The sequence below is a fragment of the Eptatretus burgeri genome, chromosome 13, assembly GCF_056783735.1.
Source record: "Eptatretus burgeri isolate ZD-2024b chromosome 13, Ebu_testis_v1, whole genome shotgun sequence".
Lineage (NCBI taxonomy): Eukaryota > Metazoa > Chordata > Myxini > Myxiniformes > Myxinidae > Eptatretus > Eptatretus burgeri.
The window spans coordinates 2,089,378-2,111,877 of record NC_140973.1 but is presented as its reverse complement, the minus strand read 5'-3'; the positions used below and the strand labels follow the sequence as shown (position 1 = coordinate 2,111,877).

Genomic DNA, 22,500 nt, shown 5'->3' with positions numbered 1-22,500 from the left:
GACCAAGAAGAAGAAGATTTCAACTTTCAATCACAAAATTACTTTCTTTATAAATTGCAAATCGGAAAAGACACTTCGTATCTATATTGTAGGGTGCTAAGGGATAGGTTAGCGTCGAGGTGGTCTGAGCGTTTGGGTTCCCCTTTAACCACTAAGAAATTCCTCAAATGTTTCAGTTCACAAATAGCTTGTATTTTTTTTTTCTTTCTTTCTTTAACTGCATGTGTTATTCTGTGAATGGTGCAGTCAAACCAGAATGATGTGGTTCTTCTTTCTTCTGGCTAGCAGTGTTGTGCAACCAAATTTCTGAACATGAAGTGTTTGCCAGAGAAATTGTATTTGTTGTGCACCAACTTTCATGCTGATCAGTTATCGATACAGACATGTCAGACTATCGCACCCATCTCCCCCCCCCCAAATACACCGTTTCTGTAAACATCAGTCTGAGCTTGCAGATGAATTGCATGACAAGGTAGTATGTTCCATAAATGACAGATGATGAAGATGGAACAGGAAGAAAAATAACATTGTGCATGAGTGAATTCGGTGCAGGAAGGAAAGAGGAGGGAAGGGGGTCACCGAGAATGTAAAAGATCAGACATGGGTATGACAAATGCATGAGGTGATGGGTGGAACTCTTAAAAGACTGGGGGGAGGGGCATAAGACGACAGACAGAGAATAGAGGTGGGAAGGAATGGAGGTGAGCATTCAGCTGAGAAGTTGGGAGAGGAACCAGGGGTGGGGGTCTGAAAGAATGTGAGTACTTTGGGGAGATTATAGGATGACGAAGAAGTGAGAGACTGGTTCAGAGAAAGTGCCTCAACTCTGCTCCCCCTGATAGAAAAGAAAACACAAGTTCTGATCGAGTACAGATCTGACGGAAATGAAAACAACAAATAGCATTTCAGGCATGCCTGTCACGCTGGTCGATTGAAAGCAGACGGTGTAAACAACAGTACTGGGACCATTTATGTGGACGCATACAACAGTGTGCAGATTAGAATAACAGTGGAGGTTTGTTCAGTGGTCTCAAAGAATCAAGTCAGGTGAGGTATGGTCACATGTGCCAGAACAGCGCGTTGCTGCATCCACTTTCCGCCGGTACTCCAGGAGCCTCCGTCTGGCCATCCCCCAGGCAGATGCTTGGCCCATCCCCGTCTCCTTGAGATGCTGATCAACCTGCTGCAACCACGAGGCGCGTGGTCGGCCCATTTGCCTCCTCCACTCATGAGACTCCATCGCTGAGAGAATCTGGTGAGCAGGATCAGCGTCAGGAAAACGAGCCACATGTCCATACAGCCGCAGCTGATGCTCAGACTATACAGGTGACAAATCTCATCCGAGTGTCTCTCAGCAACTGCTTGTTAGACACAAAGTCTAACCCAACGATATCCAAGGATTCTCCGAAGAAACATGGTACCAGAGGAGTTAAGTCTCCGTCTCAAATCCTTGGTCAGTTTCCATGTCACGCACCCGCAGAGCAAAACTTGAAGCACTAAGGACTTCAGGACTCGGACTTTCATCCTCCTACATAGGTACTGATAGTGCCACACTCCATGATCATAGCCAGGTGTTGACTTGGTGGTTAGGGAGGCTGCCTTGGAATATTAGGGTCCTGAGTTCATGCCCCGTCAGCTGCTGTATTAACACCAGGTGGGGTTGACTCAGCCTGTCATCCTTTTGAGGTCGGCAAAATGAGTACCGGTGTACTGTTATAGGGGCACAGCATCGGCGGCATAGTCGTGCCCCAACAAAAGTATAGCTACCCGGCAGCCAAGCTGCCATACACAAGAAGAAGAAGTCCCATGATCCATAACTCCCCAAGCCTGACTCAGATATCTATTGAACTCTGGCTCGCAGCCAGCGGAGACATTTATATCACTGTCAAGGTAAGTGAATCTCTCCGTGACATCAACATCCTAACCACAAACAGGTACAGACAAAATGGCAGCATCCAAGATGCCACTGAAAGCCTGGATCTTAGTTTTTGACCCAGGAAACAAATAATCCCAGTGGCTCCCACTCCTCCAAGTAACAAGTAGTCCAACAAAAGTCCACTGCTCCCATCACTACTGTAGCTTTTCGAGAGAGCCTTTAACATCTGTTGAAGATGTAATGCAGAGTTGGATCACCGAGCATTACCTCAAACTCTTTTCATGTGAAACTAACGTCAACAAAGAGGCTCTTGACTGCTTTCAGCATCAAACAAAATTTGATCTTGATGTGTTACCATCCTTTGAATAGGTCTGATCAGCTGTTGTTGCCCTCTCGTGTGCAAAAGCCAGAGGCATAGATGGGATCCCTGGTGAGCTTCATAAACATTGAGGAACCGGTCTACTTTGCATACTACACCAAGTTGTACTTTAATGTTGGAAAGCTGGAGAGTTCCCCCAAGAGTGGAAGGATGCCCAAACATTCATCCTGTGCAGGAATGAAGGGGATAAATCTGACTGTAACAGTTACAGAGGCATTTCATTGCCATGTGTGTATCAGGGTAAGTCATGGCCTGAGTCATGCTCAGCAGACGACAAAAGCTGGCTGACAATGTCTATCCTGAGAATCAATATGGTTTTAGAGCTCCCATCAACTACAGACCTATCGGCTTACTTTTAATCATCAGCAAGGTCATGGAATCCATCATCACAATTGATATGAAACCTTGGATATGCTGCTTCTACTCACCAACAATGGATGGAAGCCCTCCATGTCAGACATGAGATCAGGGCCGTCTTTCTGAACATTTCTCATGCTTTTGATACAGTCTGGCATCCTGCCTTGCTCTCCAAACTCTCTGCCTATGGCATCCAAGGCCAACTCCACTCATGGCATACTGACTTCCTCCACTCTCATAGTCAACATGTGACACTCAACGGAATTATTTCATCTCCTCTCCCTGTCGAGGCTAAAGTGCCCCAATGCAGTGTTCTGGACCCGGTTCAATTCCTGATCTTCATCAATGATCTCTCTTGATTGGAAAATCCTCTTTATCTCTTTGCTGATGACTCCTCCCTGTGCGGTGACATCCCTCATCCCTCATCCTTTCAGACTGGTAGGCTGCAGCCTCTTCCCTCTCTTCTGACCTTGACAAAATCACAAGATGGTCAAACACTTGGAATATATCTTTCAATCCTGACAAATCTCACACTCTCATCATTTCTCTCTGCCCCTCCCTCTCCCCCCCCCCAAATCTACTTTCTTAATAATCTTCTTGAGGAAGTTCAGTCATTCAAACTCTTGAGTTTCACTGTCAGCCATTATCTTTCATGAGCAAACCACATTTCAAAGTTGGTTTCCAAAGCCAGTTGCCAACTGTGTATCCTCTTTTGTACAAAGTCCTTCCTTGGCACACCTGAACTCCGATCCTCAAAACAATCCGCAGCTTGATGGAGCCGCGACTGATCTCCCCTCTGGGCCGGCTTCCCTGCCTCTCATCTTCCTCACCTTGGTGCTGTGAAAACCAAGGCCTTGAAGATTATTGGAATCTCCCGTGATGAAGCCGAGCCTATGGGCCTATCACTTCACCATCACAGACAGGTCAATGGTCTTCCTGTCTTCTACCACTTCTTTTCTGGTCTTGCACCCTCTGCTCTTTCTTTGGTTTGTCTCCCCCATCCCCCCCCCCCTTCCAGGTTTCTGCAGAGCACGCAGAGTTCACCATCAACCCCCTTCTGATGAAGCTACTTAAATCAGAATCACTGCTCGCTTCCACTCATTTGCTCGTCTTTTCTCCACCTGTGGAAACAACTTCCACATCTTCTTCAATTTCATTCTTCCCTCCAGGTCTTCAAGACAGCTATTCACCACCATCTCAGATTGTTCCCACTCCAAAACCATGATCTTTTCTTCCCTCGTAACCCCCTCCTTCCAATTTTCCAGTTTTCCATCCTTGGAGTTTCTTTCTGCGTTCACCTTGCCCACCCCATGGATGTGTGTTTTGTGTCCTGCTTTTGTCTTACCTCTTGATCCGTTCAGTGTACCAGCTCTTCCACGAGCCTCGACTATGTATACAAAAAGAGAAAAACCCACATTCAGGTGGGTGATGGTATAGATGGTATAAAAAAAACTCTGCAGCTCCTTATTCTCACTGTTACCTGCATACCACCTGGAGCTATTTATGTATTTTTATACGCTTCCATCTCCACAGCCTATTGTTTGTTTATTTAAACCTAAAATGTACACATCCCATTTTAAAAGTGTGGCTCGGGGCTGTCTGTGAGAACATCCATCCTTGTTATATCATAAAAGTTGTTTGTTTGTGTTTTTTTTCTCATTTGTGTGTCGAGTTATGGTGGTTACTGGTTAATATGAGCATTGTAGCCATTTCAGTTGATCCATCATTATAAATGCAGGCTGGAGGAGCGTCAGGCTGACAGGATAGGTTGCGTGTATTTTCCTCTGACCTGTCTTCTCGGTGTTTCAATTCCCAAGTTGACTGCAAACTGTTATCCTGTTGTTTCACAGGTGAGGCTTTGCATTAATGAGAGCACCCAACTTCCTCAGTGGCCGTTTTATCTGATATCCATCACTACAAAATGTTAAAGATTCGAAGATGACCTTCAAAAAGAGAAGTCCATTGTGTGTCATTTCCTTGTCCAAATTGGGACACGTGCTTTAAAGGCAAGCACCGATTTTGCTCTTCAGTTCAGCCATTCTGCTTGGTGTGCTATTTGTAGATTTTAATGATCGGGTTGAGGAGAAGCACAGATTGGAGACACACATTACACGGTGTCACCGTGTCCTTGAGGAATGACATGAGTTTGAGAACTCAACTTTAAGACCCTGATGTCTGCTGACTTCCCTCAAGGTAGAAAGTGACTCGGAAGGAATACACACTTGTTGTGAGTCGTAAACAATGAACGAAAGTTTCCCACAGTCTGGTTAGATTTCCATGTTGAGAAAGCAAGCTGCTCTGCCGCAACCACCTCTCTACAGGATTCAGTGTAACCATGGCCGAGGTGATTGATAGGAGAGCCATAGGTGGGATGCGATAAACCGGTTCATAAGACAAAACTCTCGGATTTTGTGAAAGTGTTCCCATTCAGAATCGATAACAGGTGCTGTGGATATGGTGGATCATTCCTTTTACGAAAGGGCAGATTTGAGGTCCCTGACTGTTGGCCTGTGTGAACAGCCATATTCTGCATTGCATCGATGAGGTTTCTCCCTTACAATAGCCAGAGATCTGGGCATCGACAATAAAGTGATCAGAAGAGCCAAGAAGGGCAAAAGAGGAACAAGAGAGATTGGATAGAAATGTAGTCATTACCTGGTCCAGGACGGAGGGTGTAGGGCAAATTTCAGGACAATTCAAAACAAAACTTTTCGGAATTTATTTTGATGATAGTAAGTGAAATGTTTGTGAACATTATAACCTGCAAAGAACGGGATCAACTCACAGGGTTATCGCAATGATTCCTACATGGTGTTTGCACCCATCTTGGAATGTTTTATACACACAATAGTTTCGTTTATTTGCCTCTTTGTAAAGACAAAAACGAAATGTATCTCGAGCCCTGATCTGTTTTGTGGTGAGTTTTATTGCTGGCAGATTCTGTGACTCCATAATGTCGGTTTTTCCATATTTTAATTTAGGGTTTCGGGTTCAATGTTCGAGGAACTGTATCACACTAATTTAAATATTCTCAGGTCAAACATTACCATTTGCTTCTTTTCATTTCACCTTTTATTATCTCTGTCTGTCTCTGTCTCTGTCTCTGTCTCTCTCCCTCTCTGTCTCTGTCTCTCTCTCTCTCTCTCTCTCTCTCTCTCTCTCTCTCTCTCTCTCTCTCTCTCTCTCTCTCTCTCTCTCTCTCTCTCTCTCTCTCTCTGTCTCTGTCTCTGTCTCTGTCTCTGTCTCTGTCTCTGTCTCTGTCTCTCTCTCTGTCTCTGTCTCTGTCTCTGTCTCTGTCTCTCTCTCTGTCTCTGTCTCTGTCTCTGTCTCTGTCTCTGTCTCTGTCTCTGTCTCTGTCTCTGTCTCTGTCTCTGTCTCTGTCTCTGTCTCTGTCTCTGTCTCTCTCTGTCTCTCTCTGTCTCTCTCTGTCTCTCTCTCTCTCTGTCTATCTCTCTCTCTGTCTATCTCTCTGTCTCTGTCTCTGTCTCTGTCTCTGTCTCTGTCTCTGTCTCTGTCTCTGTCTCTGTCTCTGTCTCTCTTTCTTGCATATGTCCTTCACCCTTGTATTTGTCATTGTATAAATGTTTACACATTCATTAACTCAAATGATCATTTCCAGTTCAGTCATATAAATTGAACATTTCTAATAATTTTCCAAAACATGTTTATAAATCGAGAAGATGCATCAATCACTGATGATAAATATTATTATTCATGATTTCCCCCCCCCCCCCTCCGCTCCCCAGCCTTGAGTTCCTGCTGGAATCGTCGTTGTTTTCACGGTGTTTGGACTCTCACTCACACCCAGATATTGTTGCTGCGGCAACACATATGCTTGCTGAGATGGCATCTCGTTGCTTGACAACAACGCACCTGTGTTCACGTTCTGGTACCTGACACTTTTGTCATCAGGATACAAAATTTAACATCGTTGTCTGTCCTTTTTTTTTTTTCTTTCATTTTTTCTTTCTTTTTTTCTCACTTCCTTTTTATAACCTAACCTACCACAACTATCACCCCTCTGTCCCTGTGGTGAGCAAGTCACCCCTCCTCCCCCACATTGTGTGAGTCACCCTCCTGCCCCGCTCTCTCCTGGCCTCCCCTCCGCCCCCACTCTCTCCAGGCCTCCCCTCCGCCCCGCTCTCTCCGGGCCCCCCCTCCGTCCCCACTCCCTCCCGCCCCCCCCCCCACCTCCCCCCTCTCTCCCCGCCTCCCCTCCCTCCCTCTCCATTCCATTTCTCCCTCTCCATTCCATTTCTCCCTCTCCATTCCATTTCTCCCTCTCCATCCCATTTCTCCCTCTCCATCCCATTTCTCCCTCTCCATCCCATTTCTCCCTCTCCATCCCATTTCTCTGGCCTCTCCCTCCTCCATCTGCACCTGTGTTCTGTGGGCCTTCCCTCGTTTTTTTGTTTTTTGGTTTTTTTTTTGCAACCTTTCTCATTTTCATTGAACTCTTTCATCCTAGTTTGTGTTTGTACATTGTTGCAGATGCGTGCCTTCTTTGGCAGCTATACAGACATAGCCAGACTCTGCATTTAATTCCATCATGCAGTCCAAAGCAAATTCGCACCTGGCTCCACCTACAAACACAGGTATTTGTAAACGGTGATCAGGCTGCTTGACTACATGGTGGGCAGGAACATTGGAATAGTCATGTAGACAATCGGGTTTCTCTTCCAGTCGCCCCAGGAGCTGTGCATTGCAATGTCCATTTTTACATTACATAACTCAGGTGTGAGGCAGGTGTTTCATTGCATGGATTTACAAAAGCTGTGCTGGAATTGAATTCTGTTTTTTGCATTTAAAAATTTCAGTGAATGAAACAACAATCTACAGTAAATACATACCATAGGTTGTCATTCATTGACTTGTATGTTGATTTCATATTTTGCATTTTGTAGCATAATGCACACACTGGGATAAACAGCGACATGGAAATGCAACTGAACAGCATTTAATTAATTTGATTTAATGCCAGTTTAGTTTTGTTTTGTTTCTGTTCAGTGTCAACAGGTCATTTAAACTCTAAGAGTGCCATTTTGGGGCCTTTGCTTATATCCGCCATCATGCTTTCGTTGGTGATCTCGTGTGCTGGGAATATTGTTATGTTACTCCATTAAGAAATTGTTCCACCCATCTGAATGAGAAAGGAAATAATTCTGAAGGAACACTTTCCAGGCCTTGGTAAGGGTAAGGATTTGTTGCAGAATGTTGAGGTATTGTTGTTCAAAAACGATGTTTAAGGTATTCGAGCACAGGAACAATTTGTTCAGGAACACAGGAGCACAGGACAGACATTGGATTCGGCTGCCACCAACTAATATTGGAAAAAGCTCTGACAGTTCAGGTTTGGGAGTTATATTCCACGGCACTTCAGATTCAGGTGGTTTTCACACTGGCCTGTGGACTTGGTTCTGGAGAATGTCGAAGATGGGAAATATGCTCAGCCTAAAGCATGGGTGTGTTCCGTTATTAAGCAACTTGCCTAGCCACGTGGCAAGCGATCAACGTATCAAGAACTGGGGTTTGTTCCGTTATCAAGTGTCTTTCTGTCACTTTCCACGTCATCCATTTTGTGTGGACCGCATTGCAAGCCGCTCGCCTAACCACTGGGCAAGCAGAACAATCGATTTCAGAGAGATGCTTCGTTGTGTTCGCAAAAATGACCGCCGTAGTCGGATTCAAAAAAATACTACAACCAATGAAATGTTCAGAGGCATACCCCTCTTCTGTACAGTGTGTTCCAAAAAGACCCGGACAACTTTGTTTGTTAATATGTTTAGAACCACAAATGATACAACATACCCTCAGGTTTATATGACACACAAACTCATAAAGTTTTGTTCACACCATCAATACACTTCAATGTGAGCTCCAGGACATCAAGGTGGTACACGAGTTCTTGTCATGTTCAGCTCAGCATGCTTGCGTCCACCATTGTGCATGCAGCTGTGATCCGAGAACGAAGATCCTGCATGTTTACCACCTTGATGTCGAAGACATCTTTGACAAACCCCCACAGAAAAAAATTTAAGGGGGGTTATGTCTGGTGATCGTGGGAGCTAGGCGGTTAATCCGTCTTGGCCAACCCCACGACCTGTAAATTTTTCATTCAGGACGACTTGAACGACTAAGGCCCAATGAGGGGGGGGGGGGCGCTGTCCTGTTGAAAAATGATATCTGGTTGCAGGTCTTCAATCTGTGGGAAGGTGAATCCTTCCAACATGTTGATGTAAATTGTTGTAGTCACTGTATCCTCCGCAAAGAAAAATGGACCCACCAATCAGTCATGGAGAAGGCCACACCACACATTAACCACACCACACATTAACCTTTGGACTGTCACGTACGTGTTACATGACCACGTGTGGGTTTTCAGAGCCCCAGATCCTCAAATTGTGCCGGACGACCTTCCTTGATGTATGAAAGCAAGCTTCGTTTGTGAACATGACCTTTTTCAGGTAATCTTCATCATCCTCTACCTGACTGAGCATTTCCAAGGCAAGCACATGGCTTTTGCATCGATCGTTTGGTTTGAGTTCGTGCAGAATCTGCACCTTAGAGGCATAAAGGTTCATTCTTTTATTGCAAAATCCCATGTACAGTTGTGGTTGGTAGTCCCAGTTCTCTGTATGCACGTCGGTTTGATTTTCTGGGACTTTGTTGAAATGATTCACACGCACGTTCAACATCTGCTGCACTTGTGCTTGATCAACCGGTACTTTTCTGTTTCTGACAACTTCCGGTCTCCTTAAAACTCTTGGACCACTCTCTGATTCTAGTCTGCGATGGTGGATTCCTTCCATACCTCGTATGGAAATTTTGCTTAACGTGTGTGTCAGATCTCGTCTCTGAACCATTCGACGCACTGAGCTTTCTCCTTTGGAGTCACCATTTTCTGTTACATTAAACCATCAGACCTGAAAATATTGAAAACTTTATGAATTGATTTTGTGTCTGTGAGTGGATGGGCTCCACAAGAAACTTGAATCTGAACACAGCCCAGATTCATAATATGGCGACGCGGATAAACATCTATACCATCACTTCTTTCAGCCGTATCGATGAATTCGTCCCTCAGGGGGTGGGATGGGAAGAGGGACCCGACGTTGCCCGGCAACACTGGGTATCCCTGTTAGTATCATACAAAACAAAGGGTATTGTCGTATCATTTGTGGTACTAAATATATTAACAACCAATGTTGTCCAGGTCTTTTTGGAACACCCTGTATACTCATAATATTATTGAAACGTTCATTTAATACTTTAATTTTTACTTCTACTTTCATCATAATTCTTCAAGATCTACAAACGTGCAAACCCCTCTCAAACAAGCTTCTCCTTCTGATCCCCCATTTATTTATCTTTCTTTCCCTCTGCCTTGTACTCTGTAGTTGCTGCGAACACGTTTAGCTCGTTTAGGGAAGTTGTTGAAAGGGAATCGTGTAAAAACGATGACCCGGACAGAATTTGCTCGAGTACCACGATAGCATTGTTTACATTGGGGGGGGCGCCATGTTGTTAAGCGGTGTCAAGCGCTACGTTCCGTTGGAGTACTTGATTGAGCGCTTTGAATCGAGCAAGCAGCTTGGCGAGCGAGAGCAAGCTATTTGCTAACGGAACACACCTCCGGTTTTATTTATTTGCTCACAGATCTTTTCTTTATTTACATCAAGAATGCCAGGCGAGGAATTGTTGATGCCTTACAAAGCCAGTCTGTTTTTCATGTTTTTATTTCCCAATTTCTGTTACTCCGACTCTTCATCTTCTCAACCCCAGGTCATTGCTTTGGTCCACGCTCTGTCAATAGACCCGCATAACTTTGATGCGGCATCGTCCCTCATTGGTCATTCCTGCCGTTGCTCCCATGAGGTTCGGATTCTATGATTAACTCTGCACACACCAAAGGATTCTTCCACATTACAAAGTATGGCGAAGATGTTTTCCAAATATTTATGAAATTCCAAACCAGGTTTTCATTTGCTCGTCAACGCACCAGGATGCATACTTTTTCGATTATAAAGTGTCAGAGATTATTTCTGGGAGAGAAATGTGCTGTTTCATTGTTTTGTTTTGCTTCATTTATTTATTTAGTTGCCTGTTAATTAATTAATTAATTTGCATCATGAATATGTTGTCACTCTCCATCCCTATTAAAGTAAATGTCCTCACTTTCTATGCTCTCTACTCTCAGTTGGTGAAGACTTTAGTCTTCATTCTGCATGGCTGCTCCACGTGGCTACTCACTACCACACCTCCACTGTCTCTTGAGCCAGTGAAATCTGTGCAAGTAGAAAGCGAGCAGACGAGGAATGCTGCATTTCGGGTGGGACGGAATGCCCTGCAGACGTTGCATTGCTTTGCCCAAAGAGATCCACAATTGGCAGAGCACTTGGTGGAGGCCCAACATGAGCTGTGCCAGGGGCTACGTGATGCACGACAGGTGCTGACCAGTCAACCAGGACGTGCAGCACGAAGCCACAGCGAAGGTCTGGAAGTTTGTTGAACCGGCAGCATCTTGTAAAACACCGATCGTGTTTCATTTTATTTTTATTGAATGATTGACACTAATTTGTGGAAAAATCATGGTGTTTTAGTGAAGCTGAGAACCAGACGCACTTGTATTAGGAGTAAGGAGATAACCATTTGTGAGGCTTGTACTCCCCCCTGCAGCATGGACATGGACATATGTGATTAGTAATTTAAAGCACTGCACCTTGTCATGCTGGGTCAGCTCGGTTGTTGAATGGGTAAATTTTTCTTGCACCCTCACTCATTTGGTTTTATTGCCTCTGCCACTGAAGTTGGAGAGAGGTAATGTTTGTACCTCTGCCTGCCTGTCTGTCTGTGAACAGGATATCTCAAAAAATTGTGGACAGATTCAAACAAAATTTGGAGGACAGGTTGGGTATGTGACAAGGACGAAATGATTAGATTTTGGTGACGATCCAGAAAACAGAATTTTTTTTTATGTGATTCGTCACTATTGAGAGATGGGGCCAAAAATAACATGTTGGATGATATCTAAAAAAGTTGTGGATGGATTCGGATGAAACCTGGTGGATTTATATACTCGTGTGTAGCATGTGGCTGCTTGGCTACATTGTTTTCTGCGGGTGCGGCTCTGCCACTACTTGCTGGATGAGTTGGGTTGCTGACAAGAGCAAGCAGATTAGGTTTTGGAGGTCCGGATTTAGACCCCTAAGACCGGTCCCGACGCTTTAGATCCCATGGCCCTTTAATACCTATAAGAAACTTTAACAGCCCATTAGACCCCTAAGACCCTTCAAACCATAAAACCCTAGAGACCCTTTTGACCCTATAGACCCCCCCCCCCCGTTACACCCTTAAGAACCCTTTGAAATCTAAGACCCTTTAGAACCTGTGAAACCCAGAGACTCCCTTTTACTCTTTAGACCTTTAGATCATCACCCCTTTCAGACATTTTTAATGCCCTGGAGGCCCCTTTGACGTTTAGACCCTTTTGATCTTTTAAGACCCTTTAGATGTTTTAAGACCCTTTAGACCCCTTCCGACAATTCTGACCTTTTAGACCTTAAATTACACTCTTTAGACACCTTCAACCTCTTAAGACTCTTGAGACCATTTTGGGCCTTGAGACATTTTCCGACCTTTTGACCTTTAACCTTTCAGACCTTTGATCTTTACACATTTACAACTCGACCATTTAGACCTTTCATTTGCAATCAACGACCTTTCAGTGAGTACATCCTTCCATTTATTTGTCACACAAAATATACCACACAAAACAAGTCCTAGTGAAGGTTTGAAACGTCTGATTGCTCTTTCTACTTTGTTTTGTGCTACAGTGTATGGCTGGTTTGTAATGAGCTGATAATTGATCCAAGCAGATTCATAAATGGCAGGTGATGCCTCTTCATCAGAATCAGTCGTGGAGTGTGCACCGTTTGGATTTTTGGTCTCCACACCAGCAGAGATTAATCTTGAGACAAGCCTCAAATATGATTGTGGTTGACTCTGCATGCAGGAAAGATGATTGTGGTCAACTCTGCATGGGTGTGTATGTGTATATGTATATGTATGTATGTATGTATATGTATATGTATATGTATGTATATATACATATATATATATATATATATATATCTATATATGTATATGTATATATATTTATATATATATATATATATATATATATATAAATATATATATGTATATATATATATATATGTATATATATATATATATATATATGTATATATATATATATATATATATATATGTATATATATATATATATATGTATATATATATATATATATGTATATATATATGTATATATATATATATGTATATATATATATATATATATATATATATATATATATATATATGTATATGTATATATATATATATATGTATATATGTATATGTATATATATATATATATATATATATATATATATATATATATTGCTGCAGGCCGGGGGTCGAGTGAGAAGACCACGAGGGGGGAAAGCTATCTCTGCTCCCACCAGACTCCCCGGAATTGTAGGCCATCGCACATGGATAATTCCGTGACGCGGCGGGTCGCTTAACCGACCGTGGACGCCAATAACTCAACCGCGTGACCTAGCGTCCTCCCGTCTATAGGTTAACCAGGTTACCTAATTAATCATGTGATTTAATTACCGAGGAACGCGCCCTCAATACGCCTTCTCTGAACCGGATCACTTTACCAGATCGGATGCAACCGAGCGACACTGCCAAGGACGTACCGGCTAAGAGGAACAGATCGTTGCGAATAAAGTCCTGGCAAAGCTAAGATTCGGACCATGCTGGATCAATGCAAGAAAAGACGAGAACGAGCTGGAAACATTTCTAATAATAAGTTATTTACAATGGGGCGAGAAAAGGTATGTAGTACAAAGAATAGGTTTATTGGGGTGTGTTGTGCAGGGAAAGAAAGAGCGTGAGGTGCGGCAATTTACAAGCAACTTACAAAAGGGGACACAGAGCAGACTTAACGCAAAATAATAATAACTAATAATGATAATAATAATCTTCTGCAGTCTTACTTATGTGGACAGGCGCCAGGACACACGCACGCATGCACACAGACTCATAAACCCGATGAAGAGGAATTGAAGCGAGAAAGCAAAAGAGTTGAGGCTATGGTCTCTCGGTACCTTTGCACGCTTGCCCGAACGCGCCACCAGTACGTTTGGCGGATGCTCCGTGGTGCGGTACCTTCCTGGCAGCTGGCGCACCGTCTCTCGCTTCGTGGGGCTTTACTTCGTGCAGTTAGCGTCGAGATGCGACCGTCGGCGTGAAGGAGGGACGTAGGTGAAGAAGGCGGAGTCGAGAGCACGTGGACGGAGTGGTAGGCGGGACCAGGTGGGTGGGTGGACTCAGAGACGTGGGGGCGGAGTCGTGGCGATGATGACAGGAGGGCGGAGTTGAAGCGATGATGAAGTCCAGCTTGAGCGGGCGGTGAGGCAGGGCAGAGAGAGATCGAAGGCTCCGCTTGGAACTTAATCGGCCCTGCGGCACGGGTCGGGGGCCACCCCGAAGCGATGTGTCGTCACCCGAATCGGGCGCTCTGATTGTCCCCGACCCCATGCGCCGCGATGGCCGGAAACTGCAACATTCCATTTCTGGCAAGATGACTCCACACTGGAATTGTCTCGCTCCGACCCCATGACATGATATGAATCGCCCACACCAAACTCCGCGTCATGAATTGCCTTGCAAGAATCCCCGGGCCGTGCCCCAATGACCGGCCGAGGGCGGCGTTGGTCCCGCACGCCCGCTCGGGCACCACCGACCAGCGCTGGTCACTGTGCCTGCTCCGTGATGCGCCACACGGCCCACACTGTACAACATGCCTCTGCCCGATCGCTGCTTCGCTGGTCGTAGAGGCGAGAAGATGTTCACCGTCCATGGGGAACATCCGCAGCCGCCAGCGAGGACCGAAGGTACGATGTTATGGCGAACCCATGCACAGACAGTAAGATGTGTCCATTTTTGCCCTGCTCTGTACGATAAAGTGTCGTGAGCGGCGCACAGGTCTGCCTTCGAGCACATTCCGTACAGTGCGCGTGGATCCGCCATTACGCACGTGGTTCAGATTTACCTCAGGAATAATCAGAAAAGAAGAGTAGGAATGTAGTTAGAAATGAAATGGAAAAATGATGTAAGCAAACCGAGCTATGAGATCCTCGCAACGCACGCCTCCGTTGTCTTGCTGGACAAAAGGAAAGGGACTGTCTACACGTATATTAATGGAATAACTGTCTTGGGACCACTGTATGTTGGATGCATGTGGTTCTGAGAACCGCAACAATATATACATATATACATATATACATATATATATATATATATATATATATATATATATATATATATATATACATATATATATATATATATACATATATATATATACATATATACATATATATGTATATATATATATATATATGTATATATATATATATATATGTATATATATATATATATATATGTATATATATATATATGTATATATGTATATATATATATATATATATATATATATATATATATATATATATATATATATATATATATATATATATATATGTATATATGTATATATGTATATATGTATATATGTATATATATATATATATATATATATGTGTATATATGTATATATGTATGTATATATATATATATATATATATTTCGCAAGAGGTGGGGGGTGAAGAAAGTGAGGGAGTATAGAGGATGGAGTGAAGGAAGGAGGGTGGGGGGTGGGGAGAGCAACGCCTCACCAAATGTCACCACACGAGGAGGAGGGAGGGCGGGAGAAAGCAGGAGGGGGGATTGGGAGCAAGGAGGAGGGGGTTTGGGAGGAGGTAAGCATGAGGATAGGTGTTCTCAACTTGTGTTTGGTCGTGGGACTTGTGGAGAAGGGGTTGGGGGGGGGGGGGTAAGTACATAATTTAATTAAATGGGGTACATTAAAACAGCACGTAAATACAGTACCCGGTGACCGCCGGGAGATGACCCAAAGGGGTGGAGAGGGTAGGGGGTTTGAGAGGAGTTAAGCATGAGGGGAGTGGAGGGAATGCAGGGTGAGGGCAAGAGAAGGAAAGGCAGTGTGAGGGGAAGAGAATGTGATGTGAGAAGGGAAGGGAAGGCAGCACAAGGGGAGGGGAAAGCAGTGTGAGAGGCAGGGAAGGGAAGTCATCGTGAGGTGAGAGGAAGGATGATAAAATGTGCCTAAACAGCAACATTTTCTTTTTAACTGCCGGGTTCTATATAAAACAGGGTGGGAGCATTTAAAACCCATGCTCTCTATCTGGCAAAGGCCTACCTGCATGCGTGCTCGCACATGTAGAAACATTTGCACCCTTCTGGTTGGCTCACTCCGAATCTGAATCGTACATGCACCCTATGTGGAAGCAGTTTTAAATTGAAAACTAAACCGTCAGTCCTTAACAGAGGGGGAGGGGTGGGGGAGCAGGTGGAGGAGTGGGAGAAGAGGGGAGGTGGGAGAAGAGGGGGGGGGATTCCAGCAGACGTGACGTCTAGTTTAATGGTCCATACAAGAGACGGCACACACATTGTTAAATCACCCTGCCTGTGAAACACCGGGATGACAGTTTATAGCTCGGTCGGGATTCAAACATAGGCTAGACAGCTTATAGTGAGCGTGTGTTCCTCTTGGCTATCGTGCCGTGATGTGGCGATTCATTGCTTTGAAACAACTGCAAACGTTTTTTTACTCATTGTAATCATGTAATTTATTTTGCCTTCCTAACCGGTTACAAACCGTGGTATCGCCATTGAAACTCGAGAGTGCGTGCCAAGTAGCTTCACCAAGCACTCTGCGAAATGGTTGAAGAAACTTTTCAAAACAAAACATCGTGTGTGTGTGTGTGTGTGTGTGTGTGTGTGTGTGTGTGTGTGTGTGTGTGTGTGTGTGTGTGTGTGTGTGTGTGTGTGTGTGTGTGTGTGTGTGTGTGTGTGTGTGTGTGTGTGTGTGTGTGTGTGTGTGTGGCAGAGAGAATAAAAAAATCAAAATCACAATGGTACTGAGATATTATCAAACCAGCGAATGTTTCTGCCAAACTCGTGATTGTGTTTGCTTCTGGATTGGGAGTGGCTTTGTACTGCGTGAAAGTCAAAATCATAGTTGTGTTGAGGTGTTTATGAAACCTCCCACCCACTTTAGCACATCCGCTGGGACCCCAAAACGTTCCACAGAAGGTTTGACGGGTCGAGCCCCAAAACTGAGGGAGTAGTTTGGGGACAGACAGACAGACTGACAGACCCGCCTGCTTTTTAATATACACTAGTGGGTCACCCGTGGTGAAACAATGGGCATAGAAATGTATGACATTTGGACATCTTGAGTTTGATGCTGCACATAGTCTTCTAAAATGGGTACTGGTAATTCATCATAACCAGAAATGATGTTTGATGTACACAATTTATTTACCTCACGTAACATGTGAATACATCATGTGTGAATACTTGTCCATACACATGTGAAATACAGTTTGTATATAAATCCCAGAAATCTGAAATGGCTGTGTTTGGAGCAAAGCTGAATCGCAATGTCGGACATAGTCTCGGAAGTTGCGATATTTTCCATCATTACTTTGATAAAGTCGATGCAGTTGAGCAGGTGCGGCAAATAGTGGAGGTAATTGGACTTTCCTCTTGGAGCAACAAAGTGTAAATCTATCCCCTTTCCTGTTGATTAATTTGTGAAATGTTTCACAGAAGAGTACACACATGGTGAGGTCATAGGACTGCAACTATGCTCTTGGACAATATTATCAGATACTTCATCCGATTCATTGCAGCTGCTGTTTGTATATGTTTGCTGAGCACGTGTTACCAGACAAAGTCTTCGTTTCTCAGCATCCTGTGCAAGTCTATGATGACGTTCATCAGTCGTTTCATTCTGTTCCCTCATTCTTTTATTCATTTTGGAAATGGCAGTTCCAAATGCAACGCGGCATGTCCTCGGGTTCAACGTCCCTCCGATTTATGTCTCGCCCTACATGCCAAACGCCAGTGTGGTAATTTATAGCTGGGTTGGGATTCCAACCCTGGAAAGGTAGCGCAAAACCGAATGTGCAATCCTTTAAGAGTCTGAGCTATCCTGGTGGGCCATAAAATAACAAATACAATGTGATTGATTGTTTTAAATAATACTTTACTTTTATTATGCTTAAGATGTGTGACGTCATCATGTCGATGTCATCCTACTCCACACAGGAGCTTTATGCTTGTGTGACTCTGGGATCCAAGAGTACCGAAGACTTGCAACGTCTCATTGTGACTACGTCCAAAGAATGAAACATTTTATTGTGACGACTGTAGAAAGAATAGAGCTCAAATGGAAAAGTCCCTGGGAAAAAGTGTTGTGGGCGGTGTATAATCGACCGCTGCTGCGATCGCTGACAAGCATTACTTTGTTTTCTTTGCACGAGTTGAAATCAAAATATACCTTTGTTTCTTCAAAAGGTAACTATGATTAAAAAGTAACAATAATAATCACTCCCCGTCCCCACATCGCATCTGATCAGATACGTTAAAAATGGCTATTAGAATGAATTGTTGTGTATAAACGCCAATGTTCGCCCTTTTCGCTGAAACTGAAACGTGAACCATCTTTACGACTACAAGAAATGAAATCAGAAGGTGAATTAAAGTTAACATATCGCCGTGAGAGAGTTTGAATTGACTTTATTTTGCAGGCCTTGATTTCACTTAAAATGCATTTTTGTCTAAAAACGTTAATATTCTTCCTGTTTTTTTGTATCTGAAACTTTCACCATCTTAGCGACTTCAAAAAGAATGAAATTAGATATCGAATTAGAGTTAAGATAAAGAATTAGAGTTAAGACAGTGAAGGAAAGTGCAAGCCTTACAAAAGAGGCTCCATGGAGCAAACAAAATGGCGGTGATTCGATTTTGAAGCCCCTCCCTGAATGTGGGAAGCTCCACCCTGAACTGAGAAGCCCCTCCCCAAACGGACGGACGGACAGACAGACCGGCGCAGATTATATACAAGATGTATGTATAGATATATGTATGTATGTATGGATATAAATTGTAAAAATCCATCTTTACAAGGTGAATTCCCTGTTTGTCTGTGTAGAAATTATGTTTGAGTTCTTCAGTTTCTGGATGAAAGGAGGAGAGGAGGATGAAGAATGCGACAGAGATCAAGAGGTTGAAACAGAAATGGACATTGGATAGCCTTAAAGTTGAACACTTGTCTGAATTTTTCATCATTTCCATCAATCTTCTCAGACACTGCTTTCCCATCTTTCACAAGCGCAGGTCTTGCTCGGTTCAATGATTCCTCCAAATGAGCTCTGTCCTTCACACTTTTGTATCTGTGGATTTCACTTCATGTTTCTTCTGAAAAAAAGGTCTATGCTGTTAAAAATGTTATATGCTGCTGATAAAATACTGTGATATTTGTTTTTGAAATAAATGTTTTTTTCAACAAAATTTACATTTGTGATTGTACTTCCCGTCTGCAAGAACATTCCATCCTTTGTCACATTGACTATTGAGCTTTCAAAAAGCTTTCAAAAAAAATTGACTCTTATTATACAAATAATTAAACAAGTAGCGATACATTCAAAGTCCACCACCCCCCATGCCAAATAAATAAATAAATCCTTCAGCGCGCGAGCCGCCGTGCAAAATATGGAGACAGAATTAGGAGTGAGCGGTGTGCAATAATTGATTGATTCAGTGATTAATTGCGCAATTTCCCAATTGCCTAATAGTGTACCTAAACCACCACCGTTTCATCCGAATCTGTAACTTTGAAAGTTAAGTCGTTAATTAAAAAACAGAATGAAGAATTTATTGGTCCATTGATTAATCAATCAAAAATACCCTTCATAGCCAAATCACTTGTTCAGTGTCTTGTCCAAATATCAGTTTCCAAGCTCTAAGTGTGCCCAACATATTGCTCAGATGAGAAAGAAAAGAAATAATGAATTAATTAAGTAATTAATCGATTAATTGATTAATAAAAAAACAAAAAAATACCGTTGTTGCCAAAGCACATCTTCAATTTGTCCCCAAATTTCAGCTTCCTCGCTCAAAGGATGGTTGAGATGTCACCCGGACAAACAAACAAACAAGAAAATGAAAAATCGCTCGTAGAGCGACAACCTGGCGAAACGGAATGGCACTCGGTAGAGCACATAACTCCGCCAGGCTGATCAGTTTAAGGTTTGTATCCCACTGATAGGCCGGATCTGAATCCGGACCTGAACCAAAATTGAATCTGCTTGTTCTTGTTACCTAACCAACGAATCCAAGTTTCATCCACATCCGTCCACAACATTTTGAGATATCATGCAATATCGTTTTTGGCCCCATCTCTCAATGGTGAAGAATCAGTTAAAAATTAAATAACTCTCGTATCTATATCTGGATTCGGATCTTCACCAAAATTGAATCAATTCTTCCTAATGGCACTCCCAACCTGTTCTCCAAGTTTTGTGTGAATCCATCCGTGACCTTCTGAGATATTGTGCTATATATCATTTTTGGCCCGATCTCTCAATGGTAAAGAATCGCTTTAGAAATTCTCAGATCCGGATCCAGATTCGGATCTTCACCATAATTAAGTGTTGCTGTCCTTGGCCGGTCACCTACACACACAAAAAAATTTCAGAACTATTGCTTGAAAATTGTGTGACAAACAGACAAATGCTACATACAGACCAACACTTGGCAAATGTTTTTTTTTCACCAGGTGTGTGGGGGTGTGTGTGTGTGTGTGTGTGTGTGTGTGTGTGTGTGTGTGTGTGTGTGTGTGTGTGTGTGTGTGTGTGTGTGTGTGTGTGTGTGTGTGTGTGTGTGTGCGCGCGCGCGCGTTGTTCATAAAGCACAACATTTTCTCTTTGCTAACTCCCCTCCCCTCTCCCTCTCTCTTTGTCCCTCTCTGTCACCGGACGTGTTTGGTTGGTGATTATGTCCAGACGGCCGTGCTGGCTAAATTGGAGCAAATCAATTGGAGTAAAACTTCCTGTCTAACAATGGTGCAGACTGTGTTGGACCAAAAAGGAAAAGACACGATGACCAAGTTGGAAGAACATGTGCAGGGGTTTTATTTACAGTGGAGGAACATGGGAGAAAAACCATGAGGAACATTATAGGCAAGAGGTTTTATCTAGTGATCCTAACAGCAGACATACTGTACATTCATTCATGTGGAAGTGGCAAACGACAAGAGAGAAAGAGAGAGAGTGCAGATTTAACCCTTTATAATAACCCCTTTTACAGTACATTTTCCTTGCGCTACACATACCATTGGCGCCAATCAGTTGCATTTCCGAGGAAGGGAGATGAGAGAGAAAGAGAAGTTTGAGGTGTATTGCTGGCCTCTCTCACCTGGCAAGGACTCACAAGCCCAGCCTGATCCCAAGTGTCGGGAAGGGAAGTGGGAACTGAGGAGTGTTGCAGTGCATAGTGAAGAGGTGCAAGTGCGGTGCGCTTAGAGGAAGAATGGACGGGGTGTGGATCACTGGTTCATTTCTAAAAGAATGGTTGGTCGGGCTTTGCCCTCGCTGATGGCTCTTGTGTGACTAAAGGAAACAAATCAGGGAAAGCAGAGGAAGAACGTGTGAAGATAAGAGAGCTCATTTCTCATGCTGATCTTAACTTGGCTTCCTGCCTTTCCATGCGCTCATGTAAACCGCGCTCGTCCCGCCCGTCTCTTCAATGCGCTCCGCCCAATTCTCGTGTCTCCAGTCAAAACCAAGCCACAGGAGAAAACCTAGTCAGGCCAGAATGGAAAAACCAGCCGCAGAACATCGTGCGTTCTACCCTTTTAAGCAGATCGAGAGGGGTGGAGTTTGGCAGAGGTCAAGGTTGACTCCCTGCCTTTCACAGGGGTGGCTACCAGGAGCAAGGGTTATGCTCCACCTCCTGAGCCCTCAGCACAGCGTGCTAATTGGTTTTGAGCTTGCTTTGCATGATGTCATACTCCTTCCGAGCTTGCAGCTTGAGAAACGGTCCCATTTGTGTTTTGGTCAGGCCACGCACATCATCTCCTGAATTAACATGGGGCTAAATGCAACGCTTTCCATTTGCCGCATAAATGCCCAGCAAAGGCACAAACAGCAGGCTGGACAGGTTGAGTGGTCATCGCCGGCAGGAAGGCACAACAAGGTGGTCAGCGTAGGTTGTGGTCTTGTGAAGCGAGGCTTGCTTGGTGGTAGAACTGGGTTTGAGTGGTGGGCATTGGATATAGCGTGGTGGTTGCAGGGAGCAAGGTGCTAGTAATGCCTTGAGAAAGCGAGGTGGTGATTGATGGTGGTGTGGCATAGCAAGGTGGTTGAAGTGGTTGTGGCTGTCTTCATGGTGAAGCAGCGCTGTCTGGTCAATGAAAAGCAGACATCTGATTGGCGAGCAGGTGCTGGAATGGCGAGCTTGTATGGTGTGTTGTAGATGATAAGAAATGACGTCATTGTATTTGAAGAAAGCGGGGCAGCTATTGCTGGTAGTGAAGGGACTGTAGCGAAATGGGAAGCTGGTTCGTGGATTGTGTGATGGTGGAGCAGAGTGACAGTCGGTGTTTGGCGGGGACAGATTTAAATATGGCGCTTTGGAGGACGTAAATAATTGAGAGAAGAGCTGAAAGAGGGAGAAACCTACCTAATCCCATACGACACATCTTACCTGGCCCACAAGACACAAGGGAGGACTCCACCTGGGACATATCTATATTATATGGTATAAGGAGCCATGTCTGTCTGTTTGTTTGTTTGTCGTGCTATAACTTGAGAATAAATTCACGGATTTCAATGAAACCAACGACGGTGGATTCAGGGATCTCCCAGGAAGGATTATAATGCAAAAA

General features: G+C 43.8%; 1 protein-coding gene across 2 annotated transcripts in view; it reads left to right on the top strand.

Annotated features, from left to right (window-relative positions):
* The window catches only part of ATRIP (ATR interacting protein), a 48,914-nt gene extending 29,790 nt beyond the window's left edge, over positions 1-19,124 (top strand). For both annotated transcript variants that reach the window (XM_085850795.1, XM_085850794.1), the window contains exons 9-13: positions 6,359-6,501; positions 7,104-7,207; positions 10,395-10,487; positions 10,810-11,104; positions 18,766-19,124. In XM_085850795.1, the coding sequence (XP_085706921.1) occupies positions 6,359-6,501; positions 7,104-7,207; positions 10,395-10,487; positions 10,810-11,104; positions 18,766-18,866 (736 nt within the window). In that variant the 3' untranslated portion in view covers positions 18,867-19,124. The remainder of the gene's footprint in view (positions 1-6,358; positions 6,502-7,103; positions 7,208-10,394; positions 10,488-10,809; positions 11,105-18,765) is intronic.
* The last annotated feature ends 3,376 nt before the right edge of the window (positions 19,125-22,500 follow it).